The following is a 16,134-nucleotide window of genomic DNA, read 5'->3' on the forward strand; positions in this document are numbered from 1 at the left end:
AGTAAGCGAAGAGAAAGATATAGGGAAAGAGTTTTTTTTTTTTTTTTTTTTTGAGTTTAGGATGAAGTCAATTACTGCCGAAAGAGATGAGTTTTCAGTTGTTGCTTGAAGATTGCCAGGGATCCGGCGTTCCGGATAGGGGTGGGAAGATTATTCCACCAGCCAGGAATGGTGAACGAGAATGTTCTGGAGAGTGATTTTGAGCCTCTCTGTGATGGTACCACAAGGCGTCGCTCACTAGCAGATCTCAGACTTCTGGAGGGGATGTAGATTCGTAATAGTGAGTGGAAGTAGGAGGGTGCTGAGCCTGTGGTAGTTCTGTACGCAAGCATCAGTGTCTTGAACTTGATGCGAGCTGCCACTGGTAGCCAGTGCAAGGAGATGAAGAGAGGTGTAACATGCGCACTTTTGGGCTCGTTACCCTCCTCATTTGCTCCCTTTATAATCTCCTTGTGTTTGCAGTCCTGTGCCGGTTTGTCGTTGATGTTACCCTGTGTGAAGTCCTGCCTTGCCTTTCCAGTCTGGTTTCCCCCCATGGGGTAGTGTTTGTCTGTTTAATTTTATTATTAATAAAGCCCTATGTCCTCCTGCAAGTGAGTCCTCACTCTCATCCCTTCACCCACACCTGACAGGATGTACAAACTACACTGAAAAGGCTTGTTTAATTGCTACTGACTTTCAGAAACACAATAAAATAATATAAATTCTAAAATCTCGAATATATAAATAAAACTAGTGACTGTTTAATTACCCTGATTCAACCTGCCACCGAAGCATCAAACAAATCTCACAGACGCTCTCAGCTAATGTACGAACACTGCTTTATTCGCTCGCCAATTTAGACACTAGTGCACTAAAAGCACTCTGCTCATGTTTGTCTGTTTGTGTGTGTTTGAGAGCGGATGTCACTGGCTCTAATGAATTGAGATGAATGTCGTTCATCTGCAGGTTCAAGCACAAATGAATGGGGCTCTTTGCTCTTCTTAAAAAGCCCCGTCTGCCCTCAGACGCTTTGTTTTCTGAGGAACCCAGCAAATAATACGCAGCCGTACACATTAATGCATATTTGATGCGACTTTGGTCCTGGAGCCACTTCATTAGTGGTAAAAGGCAGATGTAGCGCAGTGTTTTGTGCTCCGTTGATGGACACAGTAATAAACAGTATCTTTTACATCACATAGAAGGCAGCGTATCATCCATGTCCAAGACAACAGATTGAGTGACTCAGTTAGACTGAGAACAACGTTCTAAAAAAACGGGGGAAATGCAGATATGGACTGAAGACACACGGTGGCCCTGAGAACAGCATTTCCTGTACACAATGATAGCACAAGCACAAGAAAAGCATTTCCTGATATCATTCTTTTGATTTCGGAGTGAAATATGACCCGGACGTGCCCTTGACAGGTTTGGCACTTCACCCAGACGCTGTAATAACCGGCTGGAAAGGTTAAAGTGTTATATGTCAGTGAGCGATTGACAAAACCAGCTCGCTCCGGTAAATGTCACATTTAAAATAATACACGAGAAATAAAGCACAGTTTACATAGGTGATGTCATCACATGACTCAAGACAAGACAACAAGAAAGATCTGTGTGTGTGTGTGTGTGTGTGTGTGTGTTTGGCTCACTTTTGTGCATTAGTGCCGTTGTGATTGGATTACTTGGTGAAATGTAATTTTGCAGTGTTGCTGTTAGTGGTGTCACACACACAACTCAACTCAACACAACACACACAGGAATCAGATTACAGTATTGAAATCCGCCGGCTCTGATTGCACAGGGATACTAGCACCTCCTCCTGCAGGAACACACAATAAATCAATTAACTTTCATTCCTTCCTTCCATTCCTTTATTCCATTAAGACATAAACCGCATTACACTGGTCGCTCATTTACAGGAACGCAAACGGTTTAAACGCTCCGAGCAACGACAGATTTATTCAGAGAATTAAACAACATTCTGCAGCTGCTGATTATACCGGTTCAATGTGATACATTTTTAAATAAGTGTTGCGAGAGACTTAAGTTGCAGACATATCTTATAACGCAAATGATCACAATATAAACATTACTCCAGTCTTCAGTGTCACATGATCCTGCAGAAATCATTCGAATATGCTGATTTGCTGCTCAAGAAACATTTCTGATTATTATCAACAGTTGTGTTCTTCTCAGAAGGTCCTGTCCGAGACCGGTATATACTGTACTTAACCACATGTGAGTTTGAGGATCTCATCTGCTCATCATGCATCATATAGACGTTTCTGGACATGCAGGAATAAGCAACAGGCGTGTGATTGGCATGTTGGTTTGTCTTATTGCTGTGCTTCATGTGGGCTGCTTAATTAGCTGAAACAAATAGAGAGTTCAGGAGCCATCTGGGGTGGAAAGAGAGAGTGTGTCTCCATCTGATCGTCCCGTGCTAAACAGCATCTCTCAGCTTGAGCTGTCTGTCGCTCTGGTGGACAGTCTCGCAGCTTTAAACGCCGCACCAAGATGAATGTGTTGCTGATGAGGAACTCATTAGGCATCAGCGCTATGGAGCATTTATGTGCCACCAAAACCAGTGTCAGCGTGCGTGTTCGTCAGGACTTCTCCTGTACTGATGCTGTTCTGAAGTGAACGGCTCTTCTGTGCTCCATGCTGGATGATTTATTCATAATCACAGAGTCATCAGCAGCGTCCAGACTCTCAGAGAGCATCTTGACATGTGAAGATCTGCTGTGGAGGATCTCACATAGAAAAACACCATCATGCTCTCTGTTTTTCCCCTCGTGTAAAAAATAGATGACTAACTTGCTTTATGTGCGGATGAGATGTCTCTCTGCTTGTCTGTCTAGCCAAACGTATTGGCAAACATGCACACACACAGTTACTAAAGGACCATCTGGATTGTCTGGTGCGGTTTAATACTGCCGCCATTTGCGTGTGCATCTGCAGTATCGTTACGCTTCGCCTGTTGATTTTTGCACTGCAGTATTGTGCTTACAGTGAACGTTAATTAAAAATTTGGTAAAATGAAAATACTGTGCTAAATTTCTTAAGGGCTCGTTTAATGCAAAACAGAACTCTTTTAAGTGAAATAAACTGGGGGGAAAAACAACTCTTTCAGAAACTATGAGCTCAATAACATGTGACCGCCCATATTTACATAACAACACCTAATTAATATTCAGCAGCAATATTGCACAGCAAGATGCTGTCACATGCAAAGAGGTTGGCCAATTATAATATCATTTACACAAGTATTAAAGGAACACTCCACTTTTTTTGGAAATAGGCTCATTTTACAACTCCCCAAGAGTTAAACAGTTGAGTTTTACCGTTTTTGAATCCATTCAGCCGATCTCCGGGTCTGGCGGTAGCACTTTTAGCTTATTTAGCATAGATCATTGAATCAGATTAGACCATTAGCATCTCGCTCAAAAATGACTAAAGAGTTTCGATAATTTTCCTATTTAAAACTTGACTCTTCTGCAGTTACATCGTGTACTAAGACCAACGGAAAATGAAAAGTTGCGATTTTCTAGGCTGATATGGCTAGGAACTATACTCTCGGTCCGGCGTAATAATCAAGGAACTTTGTTGCCGTACCGTGAGTGCAGCAGGCGCAGTGATATTACGCAGTGCCTGAAAGTAGTCCCCAGCTATATCATAACTAGTTACCTAGCTGGGAACTACTTTCAGCTTCATACAGAATATAATTTCTAATAATTCTCCACTGAATCATGTGATCTGTTGAGCACAATCCATTTTCTTCCACGTGCACGAGTGTTGTGAGTCAGAGCGCGTTCACTCTCTAGATCTTCCGTATTAAAAAAAATAGTAAGTAAGAAGTAAGTGGCTCTGCGTCTGTGACTCACTGCTGATTTCTCTCAACATGGGGCAGGAGAGCTGTGAATATATGGGAAAACAAAGTAACTTGTGTTACTTATTTGAAAAAGTAACAGATATTTTGTTGTTAATTTTAAAAGCAATCCTTTAGTTTACTGGTTAGGTGGAAAAAGTAATCTGACTATGTAACTCATGTTACTTGTAATGCGTTACCCTCAATACAATGTCTAAAATATGGCTCTTGCATGGAAATATTAATGTAATTGAACTAATTAGATCTTACTTTGAGTTAAATTTGAGAAAATATCAATAAACTGATCATATTAAGCTTGGTCTTTATGAAACAGTTTGGTGAGATGTATCTTTATTCTTCCAGAGCCCCCGAGACCCATTGCTCCACCTCAGCTACTGGGCGTCGGGCCCACATACCTGCTAATCCAGCTAAACGCTAACTCCATTTTCGGGGACGGCCCCATCGTCCTTAAGGAGGTGGAGTACAGGATGACATCTGGAAGCTGGACAGAGACACATGCCGTCAACTCGCCCAATTACAAGCTGTGGCACCTGGATCCCGACACGGAGTATGAGATCCGAGTGCTGCTGACCCGACCGGGAGAGGGGGGAACCGGACAGCCCGGGCCGGCTCTCATCACTAGAACCAAGTGTGCAGGTCAGTCCGCTGACATTAACCCTTACTTTCCACCGCTGCTTTTGGTGTCATGACATGACATGTCCAGTACAAAATCATTTTTGTATGGGGAGGTGATTAAAGTGGGATGCACACTTTGTATTTTTTGTTCTATCAAATTTCAGGGATCATAAAATATCCATTTTGTCATAAGGAAAAATAGTAATCGCAAAGTGTCAATTACTTAGTGCTTGTTAGCTGATTAATTGCCAATGATCACTAAAAAGGAAAGACTTCCAGTTGCTTTGTCTGCAAATTGCTGTCAGTACAAACAGCCTTTAAAGGGATCATTCACCCAAAAAAGGAACATTTAATTTCTTTCAAATCTGTATGACCCTGCTTCTTCTGTGGAACAGAATAAAGAAAGTTTTAAGTCTTATTGTCCATACTGTGAAAGCCAGAGTCAAGTCTAATCACATTTATGAAATGCTTTATACAATACTGATTCAAAGCAGTTTTGTGGTAATAAAAATGAAAATAAGAGTGTTAATGTTGTAAAATTAATCAATTATGTAACACAAATTATTTTCAGCTTGTAAGAAGCTCTACAGAAGACTATAGTGTTATTATTCAAACCAGTTGAGTTCAATGATGATTCAGTTCAGTTCAATAACAGTGCTAATGTTAGTGTGACTATCAGTGTAAATACAGGAGGTACACCACCCAAGTGTTTGGGTGTTATTTGATATACACACTCAACACATGCAAATACCCGCAAATAGGGCCAAAATGCAGACTTTGGGCTCCCCTGGAGCAGATGGAGGTTCTGGTTCAGCTGCAGTCTCATAACGATTTACAATCGAACCAAGGGTCTTCCTGTTCCAGCTGCAGCACACCTCCATTGAAAGTATTTTTTTCCCTCTCAGTGTGTTGTATTTGCACATAAATAATTGCCTGGAGCTTCTTCAGAAACATAAATTGGAAAATAAAGTAAACAAGTGTACGTGCAGAGCAGCTATCATTGATGCCACTCACTGTGTGTTTGTGGTGTTTATATGTTAATCATGACTCAAACCATGCGCTGTATACCACCGCCCTTATAAAATTGAAAGCGCACGATAGCAAACACTCAGTCACACCTCATATAAGGGCCTCGTGCCTTCATTTGAGAGCTGTGATGCGATTCTCTCCGCGGGTTTCCATGGCTCCCGTATTAAACGTGGCAATACTCGGTGAGGACAGATATACGGCTCGTATGAGGAGGCACGGAGCAACGAGTGTCTTCCGGAGAGTGGAAGAGAGAGAGGAAAGAGAGGAGTGTATGCATGGTTTCATTATGGAGAGATGCTTCGTGTCCCCAGTGGCGGCACAGTAGCGCGGCCCACTCGCTCGCTCTCTGATTGAAATTCAAACAGGAGCTCCTCTCCCCCATCAATCGCATTTGAACTTTCATTTTTTTTTTTTTTATTTTGGCAAAAGACATTTTCCAGGTCTGCTTTAGACGTGGCTTTAGATGGAGCGTTCGCTGGCTTTTTTCATCTCCCTCTAGCCAATCACACGCTTATCTCACCTCGGACAGGGAGAACTGAGTGGAACCGGTGAATTTACACAATTACATTTAGATTGGTGCCAGTCTGCCCGAGTGCTCTGTTTAAATTAATATTTTCTCTCTCTCTCTCTGTCACTGTCTCTGTCTGTCGGTTAGTTTCCTGCTAAGCCATATTGTCTGGAGCTTGCATGGCGTGTGCATATTTCACATTTATCAATGTTATTATGTTTGGCAGCATAGTTTATCTTGGTTGTGGGTATGCATTTTGAAAAGGCCGACATAGAGGAGGCGTAACTTCCTGAACGAACATTGTTACCTGTATGTGTCTGAGCACAAGCCAAACGCACCAATTCTTTCCACTTAAAGTCTTGCTGAAGCTCCCAGCCTCGTGTCTGTGTGTGTGTTGAGCTCATGATTAGGTGTGTCTCTATCACAGCCGTGTTCCTGAAAGCTCCGAGCTCAGCAGACGCCCCTCAGGCCTCAACAGGGTTACAAATTATTGCTCAGAGCCGTCCCATGCTCGTTTGAAATTTTCCAGCTTCATCTTGAATACCTGGAGAAGAATGCTATCCGTCAGCATTCCTATTCATCTCAAAGGCAGTCGCTCTAAAGTAACAGACAGTGGTATGAAAGTATAAAAGTGATACAATGTAAGATTTACTCGGGTGTTTTTCATGAAATTTCAGCAAAAATCTCCAGTTTATTTCCAGGTAATCTCATTGCCTTCTAGGAGACAAGGGGTGACCACCCATCCCGCATTTTGAGAGACAGTCCTGAAATTGAAAGCTTTGCTCTGCACTCAACAGAGCAACAACTAGGTAGTCAACCTAAGGAGATATGGTTCTGAAATTAAAGCTATATTATGATATTTATAATTTTTCATTCTTATTGGTTGATTAATCTGAGCGCAAATTGAAATTTGTGGGATTACTGCAGGCTTTCTGTCAGGAGAAACATCTAAGAAGCTGTAGACTTAAGCATTTGCTCTCTATTGAATTACATTGCTGTGTAGGAGAAACATTTGAAATATTAAGATGATCTCATTTGTGATTTGAGAAAATGAAAAGTAGATTCAGTTCCTTCCGATGTCATGGGAATGTAATCTCCGTCATAATGAAAAGTAACAAGTGATCTTCTGTCTCAGGAACATTGGCTTTCTGTTGAATTTGTGGGCCGTGAGCATTCAGAAAGAAAAAGGATATGCCTGATTATTTTTTGTAGACACAAAAACATGTCCTGTGCGTGCATGTGCACGTGTCGAGACTGTTTCCTGATTATCAGTGCAAGAAAAACCATTATGACAATGTTCCAGGCATCTCTGCCTCTGCCTTTTTATTTGGTACAAATGTCAAGCTATTTCCCTAAAATAGCAAATTGATCATGTTTCCTATGATTCCCTGTTAAATAAATGAGAAGTCAAACATTGCCAGTACAAGTGCAATGTCTATAATGATGTCTGGAGAAATAAGCGTGAACTCAAGATGGAATTGAATCAGTGCCCTTTGCTCAACACCATTCAAACGGAACGCAGACAGACGTCAACACAGACTATCGGGGATTTATTGCACACTAGTTTCTAGACTGAAGATGGCTTTAACACAACTAAAAGAGATATATTTTGATAGAGAACGGACTTTGTTTCTCTCAGTTCACTTTTGGGTCAACTGAAAGAGGTGTGACTTTGGTTTGGACTCGAGTGTGAACACTCATGAAGAGTGACTCTCTGTTAGCAGACAAACTTCACACACCGCATTGAACATCAGAGCTGCTGTTTTAATTTGATTTTAGGCTGTTTTGTTCTTTAACCATGATTTCTAAATGTCAGTCATTTAAATGCTAAAGCTGAAGTGTGTATTTGTGCATGTTAATGCTTTCTTCAGTCCCAATTATTAATATGGTGGTTCTGCTGAAGAGTGTAATGACCAATTGTAGTGTTCAGGAAACCTGTCTGAAAACAAGTCATTTGTTTTGCTTAATGGTATAGAAATTAAACACTTCAGCTTTAAATGTTTATCATTTTGCCTTCGAATCTTTGATGATATGATATTATGATATTTATCGAAATAACCCCATATTTCTTTTCTAAGCATACAGGCCTAGTTTTAACTGTTTGTTGTAGCACAGAGAGTTTGGTCGCCTAATTGTAGCCAGTCTGTCTGCTTTCCTTTCTTTTTTTCAAAATTGGTGTATTGCAAACCTTCCGTGTGTCCGGGTACATTTGAAAGTCGTATTCCCATGTGTCTGATAGCCAGAGGGCAGGATGTAGTGGCACATCTGGTATTGCTGCTTTCTGTCTCTGTCTCTCTCTCTCTCTCTGTGCCGTCTCTCCCCGTCACTCTCTGCCTGTATTGCTGCGCTTTAGAGGAGACCACCACCACAGGTTGCATTCTGACAGCAGAGAAAGCACAGTGAGAAAATGGTGTGTCTCCAAGTCAAATCCCTCGCTCCTGCCTCAGCGCTGTTGAGACGCGGCTCACTGTCACACTGAGGAAGGAAAGGTGAAACTACCATGGCTGTAATGACACTTCTGGAGTCACACCAGCCCTCACAATCTCTTCAACACATTTGATATAGGATGTGATAGAAGAGATGCTCATTGAGGGCATTAACACATTTGAAAAAAAAAAGTGTACTATGTGCATGAAAGGTATTGAGACCCAGAAACTTATTTTATTAATATTATTTATTCGTATTATTCGTATTATTTATTATGTCAAGACCAGTTAGAAAATTACATTTTCCAAAAAAAAATTTTTAATTTTATTCTAAGAACTATTTTTTAAACAATAAAATTTTTATTCATGTATACTTAATTTATTCATTTGCAGCCCTAGAGAAGGAGGAAAAAGAAGGCATTATACTGTGCAACACTACTCAAGACTGTATAGTATGAACATTATGTAATGTCCAGTTTGCATGACTTACAGAAAGCAGCGTGCAGCATGGAATACTGTATCCCACAATGCAGTGTGCCTCACTTGACCTTCAATTTATAGTGTGATGAATGAACTGTAACTAATATCAGCTGCGGTTCAGACCATCTCATTGAGTCATTGCAAAATAACTGAATGCCACTCGCTAGATTATACATGCAATTTATTTGGGTCATGTGACTTCAGTGTAACACACAACTGTGCTGCATACTGATTCACATATGTGACCCTAGACCAGTGAGCACTGTGACAGAATTCCACTCTCAACACAACCACCGACTTTTCCTGTCGGTGTGTCAGCAGGAACAGGAAGCACTGTTTGTTGAAACAGGAAGTAATAGGAAAAGTAATCTGATCTTGGCTCTTTGACCGTTTCCTACAAAAAAAGCAAAACAACTGACTGAGACTTGTGTCCATGTCTACCCAATAGTTGAATGTAACTACGCAAGTCTAAACAGGAATTGATTTCAAACCATCACACGGGGGATTAATTAACTGACTGATTACAAAGTCACAAAGCAATTAACAGCACCACATAATGAGAAAACATGCATACTAGCTTGCAGGAAATAAGATAGTTTGTGTTTTGAGTGGCATGTTAGAAGTGGTTGGAGAGTTGTCTGTTTCTTACAGTTATTGGATCTCCATTCCCCCAAAGAAAAGTAAAGATGGAGAATTGAAGAGTTGGCGGGCTAGGTGGCCAGAAGAAGCTAATCATAACAGCCGGCTTGTGTATATTGATTGATAATAGACTCCAGGGGAATGGGTGCATATGACAAACACATACGCCAGGAAGAGTGTCTTGGAATTGTAAAGATATCATGTGGTCCACACAGCAGAGTATAGTTTAGAAATATATCGAAAATATTTCAAATGAAAACAGTGTAGATAGAAAACATTAGGGGTCCCAGCACTGAACCCTGTGGTACGCCGGTGATGAGTGTGTGGGCTGAGAAGAGCAAGACTTGCTAGAACATCATTATTGTTGGCCAAGTAGGATATAAACCAGAAAAGCGCTGACCTGGAAAAAATTAGCATGGAGTTATGTTCCAACTTGCATTCTCTCTCTGGCTTATTTGAGTCCTGTGGTAAAAGCAAGGGAAGCAGTTTAAGTGGAGTGACCAAGTTTGAAGCCAAATTTCAATTAAGATTACATTTCATGGAAATCAGATTGCGGCACATGCAGTGAATTGGCTCTTTAGCCCAGTGACTTAAGTGTGTTTTGTAATCAACTAATATAAAAGTGTAGCAGTAATACATTAAAGTATGCCAAATAAATATAAATTGAAGGACCCATTCCTAAAGTAGGTTTTTCCTTATTCTAAATGAAATTATAAGTCTATTAGTTTAATCCTTTAATGCATGACATCCAATAATATGGACAGATCTTTAACCGCTCAGGTGTGATGGTCAGCGATTAGCTATCACCCTTAATTCTCAGAACTCTATTGAAAATGAGGTATCCCTGAAACATCTGTTTTATTGCAGAACAATTTGAGTGTCACTTTTTTCAAAGTACATTGGTTTTCTATGGTTTGTGTGTGTCTGCGCGCATGTTAATGTTTACGTCCAGGCTGCATGTTTTGTACTCTTTGACTTTGAGCACAGTGTGTAGGTTTAAGGTTGTGCTGTAGCGAGAGAAAAGGTGCTGTAATTATCATGAACTAAATTAGTGTGTGCGGTTATAGTGCTGATTGTGCTGAACGCAGGATCTCCTAAGGCCCACATGCACGCCATGCTCGATTTAGCAGGCCAATTTTCAATTAAGCTACATCACAAATGAACATCAGCCATTTCAGGAAACATCGGCTTCCCCTTTTTTCTGCCTATGTGGCAGAATGTGAGATTGGATGAATCCAATCTCTAATTGTCATCGTCCGTCAAGGTGAAAGCCTTCTGGGTAAGTACAATAAACAGGCCTTGTGCAGCATGCCTTACTCTTTCTCTCCTCTGCTTTTCTTATTTAAGCAGAATCATTTCTCAGTAGGAGACCATCTTATCAGTGGGCATTTTATATTGATGAATCTTATATTTTAAAACTCGCTGTTCATGTTGCATGGTAGAGTGTATTGTTTTGTATGAATTGGTACAATTTCTCGATATGTAGACAGTTGTAAATGTCGAGGTCGAGCATCTACAGCTCTAATGGTGGAATTTAAAGGTATGTTCCAAGTTCAATAGCAGTTAAGCTGTATCAGCAGTGTTTGTGGCATAATATCGAACAGACTCAAAGTTGCTATTCCCTGAAAATCCTGAAAGCCACTTAAGCTCTCCTTGATGAGTTAATGAGAATCCATGGGAGAAGGGACATTTTTGGGTTTCACTAGTAGCCTAAAACAGTGCTAAATATTGGTAGAGCCAAATATTGTATGTTATTGAGCCTCAGAAGGGATAATTAGTGGGAGCATTACAGCTTCTCAGATGTAATAATGAAAAAAGTGTTTTTTCAGGTGAATAAATGGAAGAAATATGGTGGTTTGCTATTGTCAGAATATTTTGTGTTTCTCTCCTGAAAGTAATTAGTGGCATTCCAGCTCACCGATATGAGAGAAATCATTACTTTTTTCTGGTACACGTGCACTCCATTCAATCTGTCAGTCTATATGGAGTGTGGTTGTGCAAGCGCTTGACTAAATGAACCTGACTGTTACATTTTCACCCCGGCAGCTTCAGCGTTCTTTACCTCAGGACTCGTTCCGTGTGGTGCTTCGCCCACTAATGATTTCCGGGAGATGATTTGCACTCGTAGAGTCTTTTAAGGCAACTGTTATAACCTTAATTTTAACGTTCAATCCATAGAAGATTGTAAGAGGTCATTAAGCCCATTAGCCTGAGGTTTAAGACGATTGATTAGGTCTCGAAAGACATTGATCAGGTTCCTTGAATGTGTGTGGTGGAGGGGAATAAATCGCTGAGTTTCCCACGTACTCATTTGTTTCCCTTCTCTCATTAGACGTGTGCATGTTTGTGTGAAACTCCTATGTCCTAGTTTCTAACGCTTCACACCTCAGCTTGCTATTTTACAGCAGGAGCGCAGGTTCTGTTTGTGTGTTTACTCAATATTCTGTGTCCCAGCCTATCTCATAAAGAGCGCAGGTCTGCGGATCCAGCAGACAAACATCATAAAGCCTGGAGATTATCAGTTTATGTCCAGAGAACGTTATTTAAATGGAAATTACTTCCTCTCCTGCCACACGCGGTACTTTATTTGAGCCCTTTGCCACGCGTTGCTGGAGCTGGGTATTAATGTTAATGGTGCTTGTGTCTTTTCAGCATTCAGATGATTTTCTCCACTCTTAACATATTGTAGATGTTTATAGGTCTTTTAATGGCTTCATATGGGGAAAAAGTTGTCATAGAAACACGCTCTGGTAGGCCATTTATACTGAACAAAAGTGTTGGCCTAATGGATCAGTGCTACCATAACTTCAAATCATCTTAAAGGGAATTTTTTTTTTTCACCCAGAAATTGAAAACAAAGCAGCAGCAGCAAAAAAAACTAAATTGCAGCATCTAGCATTTTTCCCCCCAGTGAACTTCCCATCCCATTGAAAGGAGTGGTGTATGCATTTCTATGTCTTATGAACTGGCCGTATTTTTGTTTAAGAATGGATTCATTTGGATTGATAAAAAATTGTGCAAAGTGGCATAGTGTTACAATTTGGTATTCACTATACACTTTGATTGTGTGGAAAAGAACAGCATGAACTTTCTGCTAATGTTCTCCTTTTTTGCTTATATATTTTTCCGTGAAGAGTGAGCTTTGGTTTCTGGTTGACCCAGCCCTTTAAATCCTCTCCCTGTGCTTTTGTCCCCAGTGTTTTACTCGCTTCAACTCGGCGTGCAGAGGTGGGTTTGTGCACATATAATGATATTTATTCCCTGCCCTTATTACCCATAATCCTGTGCGAGTGTAGTGGTTAAGGTGTGTGTTGACTCTACGTGCTTATCGGGTCCTCAACAGCCCTCATTTGAATTTCAAAAAAGCCAATTGGATGAACATGCTGCTGGAGTGCAGGTACGAAGTCCGTTTTACCTTTTACTGGCCTTTCATCTGCCTGTCGTCGCTCTCTCTCTCTCTCTCTCTCTCTCTCTCGTCTCACGCTTCCACAGTGGCCTTCCTCAGGCAAAATAAAACCAAACACATAAACCACGGCCTATTTCCACATGCCGAATCTGAATTCAACATTTTCAATCTCCCCGCACAATAAAATCCCAATATATTACAGAAGCCCAACCCCCCCACAGCCGGTCCCCTAAGCCATGAATAAAACATGGCATGAAAAAAGAGCCCGTGACCAAATATTACCCCATCAGAGGAAAGGTAATCTACTGCACATGCCATTCTTACTGCTTCAGAAGTTCACTCTGCCCTGATCAGTGTTGCTGTGGGCGCTGTCGCACACACGGCCACACGCTTCACAGACGGGAGAAAAGTCCTTCCTGAAGACAGACGCCAAACAAATATGTGGGGAAAAGTGAGGGCTTTCTTGACGGATGGGCAGCATTTGAACTGGAGTCCATCTGAATGTACATTGATTTTCAGTGCAGAACTGAAGCCATCAGAAATGCACAGCAGTGATTAATTCATGAAAATGCCAGCATGCTTGAACAGTACAGAGATCTGAAGTCCACATACGGAAGCCCACAGAGCTCATGCCTTATGATCTGTTCTCTCTTTTGTTTCTTGTAATTGATCTTGAGATGACAGAATGAGCGAAAAATAACAGAATATATGATAACTTATTATTAGTAAAGGGCTGGGTTGAAAGTATCCATTAATCTATGCTTTGTGTGTTTTAATCTATGTTTTCAGTTTGGCTTATGAACAAAACTGTAATATGAATTTAAGTCTATATAAAAACTGCCTTATGTGCAGTTTAAATCCTTGTATGCTAGTTAGTTTTTAAGTGTTGATTATAATATTTCAAAATTAATCACATTTGAATTTAATGGTTTCTGTTGCTAATTTTAACCTTTAATATTATAATATTTCTCTATAGTTTACAGCTTCAGTTGAGAATTTTTTTTTTCTTGGACATGCTGTACCTGATAAATATCCAAAGGAATCAAAATAAAATCAGAACTGAACTGAATCATGTAATCTGTGTCAATGTCCAGCCCTAATCATTACATTTATGTCTGCTGCATGTGATGCAAAAAAAACAAACAAACAAAAAAACAACAATAAATTCTAGCTGCCTTCAGCGCCAGAGTTTTTATACAGTATATACGCTTATTGACAAAAGTAGATCATATTGCTGGGGCAGATAGAAAAAATATTTGAATATACATCACAAAGTGTGTCTTTAGAGATGAATCTATTATTATTTAAAGTTTAATTTCCATATCACTGAATGTAAATGACTTACATAAGTGTTGTTTTATGTGAAATCTTTGTGAAATTGTCAGCTCTAATATGTACTATATTTTGTAATGTTTATCAGTGATATGAATTCTGTTGTATGTTGAAGGAATAGCTTGTATGTAATAGTCCAGATGGCAAGTACTATGGTTAAAGTACCTCGTTACCTTAGAGTGTGTGTGTGTGTGTGTGTGTGTGTGTGTGCATGAGTGCAGTGTAGTTCATTTCCTCCCGCTCCACACGGATCACCATGAGCGCACTAGTGCATGAACAAGAGCTTCCGGCCTTAAACGCTGCTCATTATGCTAAGACTCCTAACATCTCTGAGCGGATGCACCTCGTCTGCTGACATCCCATTCCAAGACTTATTTTGAAAACACTCTACAAGCTACTAATAAAAAGTATCTACTGTAACTACATTAAACTTATTAGCTGTGGGCAGTAGTCAAACTAAGTAAGAAGGGAGAAACAATATATTATTATCAGATTATTTTCTCATTTCAAAAGTGTTTATCTCCAAAAATAAAAATAAAAACAGGTGATCTCAGTTATAGGGTGATAGAGTTGAGCAGATAAATTAATAAAACTAGAGAATAAAACCCCATAACTGATGAACAGCAGCTTTGAACTTTTTTGTAATAAATATTGTAGGATGTATCTCAGGTATTATTTGCATCTAAATGAACTGCTTTTCCTTGCATGGATAGTTGGACAGTTCACTCGGTCTCAATACAATACAATAGAGAAAGAGAAAAAAAATAAAAAATGAAACTATGCTGCATGTTAGAAGAGGTTGTAACCAAAATTTATTCAGACACCAGATATAAATTTTGTTATTTTTTTACTAGTGGGTGCAGGACACTATAGTTCATTTATTTAAGTGAGGATAGCAAAATAAAGTAAACCGTGACATATTATACCCAAAAATTCTTCATATAGTGGACTACCACTAAAATTGATAATTTCGCACCAAAAATTATTCAAAAGCCAAAGTGTACGAAAGCTGTGCACATCCCACAAACTCAAATAGGGCTCAGGTGCAGGACACAACAATTCAAACTATAGCAAAGGAAAAAAACGTAATGTCCACACACTGGATTGACTGCTCCATCAAAATATCTTTTATTGCAACGTTTCGACCATCGGTTCTTCATCAGGCACCAACGAAGCCAATGTGTGTTCCTTTGCTATACATGTACCAAAAATTAGTCAGACACTTTGACTTGACCATGTTTTACTTCAGTGTTTTTTCTTTAATTGCTAAGGTGAACTTTTTACACCGCAGACTGAATAAACTGAAGCATTGCTTGGTAATTGGTTGAGCTAAATTGGTATTATCTAATTGTGTACTTAAACAGCTGACAGCGATTCAGCCGAATTCATCACATACCTTTCTATCAAAGTTATCTGACATTATCAAGTTGAATTTGTTCTGACGCAGTTTATTACCATTTTTGACACATATTATATTACCGTTTTCTAAATATAGCGAATAAACTGTGATAATGTGAGAAATGTTGAAGGTGTCTGGTTTGACTGTATGTTACTGGAAAAGGCTGAGCTACTGTAATGCTACTGAGAAGTGTTTTTTATTTTACTATATACAGTGGCATGCGAAAGTTTGGGAACCCCTTGCAGAATCTGTGAAAATGTGGATAATTTTACCAAAATAAGAGAGATCATACAAAATGCATGTTATGTTTTATTTAGTACTGTCCTGAGTAAGATATTTTTCATAAAAGATGTTTACATATAGTCCACAAGACAAAAAAACAGTCGTAGATCATCCAGGTAACCACACACAGTATTAAGAACCAAGGGT

At 39.8% G+C, this 16,134-nt stretch overlaps 1 protein-coding gene across 3 annotated transcripts in view; it reads left to right on the forward strand.

Annotated features, from left to right (window-relative positions):
• Positions 1–16,134, forward strand: part of LOC306844072 (receptor-type tyrosine-protein phosphatase kappa) — a 185,958-nt gene that overhangs the window by 101,780 nt on the left and 68,044 nt on the right. For all 3 annotated transcript variants that reach the window (XM_079375948.1, XM_079375947.1, XM_079375949.1), the window contains exon 7: positions 4,214–4,507. In XM_079375948.1, coding sequence (XP_079232074.1) covers positions 4,214–4,507 — 294 coding nt within the window. The remainder of the gene's footprint in view (positions 1–4,213; positions 4,508–16,134) is intronic.

Source organism: Barbus barbus, assembly GCF_936440315.1.
Source record: "Barbus barbus genome assembly, chromosome: 24".
NCBI lineage: Eukaryota > Metazoa > Chordata > Actinopteri > Cypriniformes > Cyprinidae > Barbus > Barbus barbus.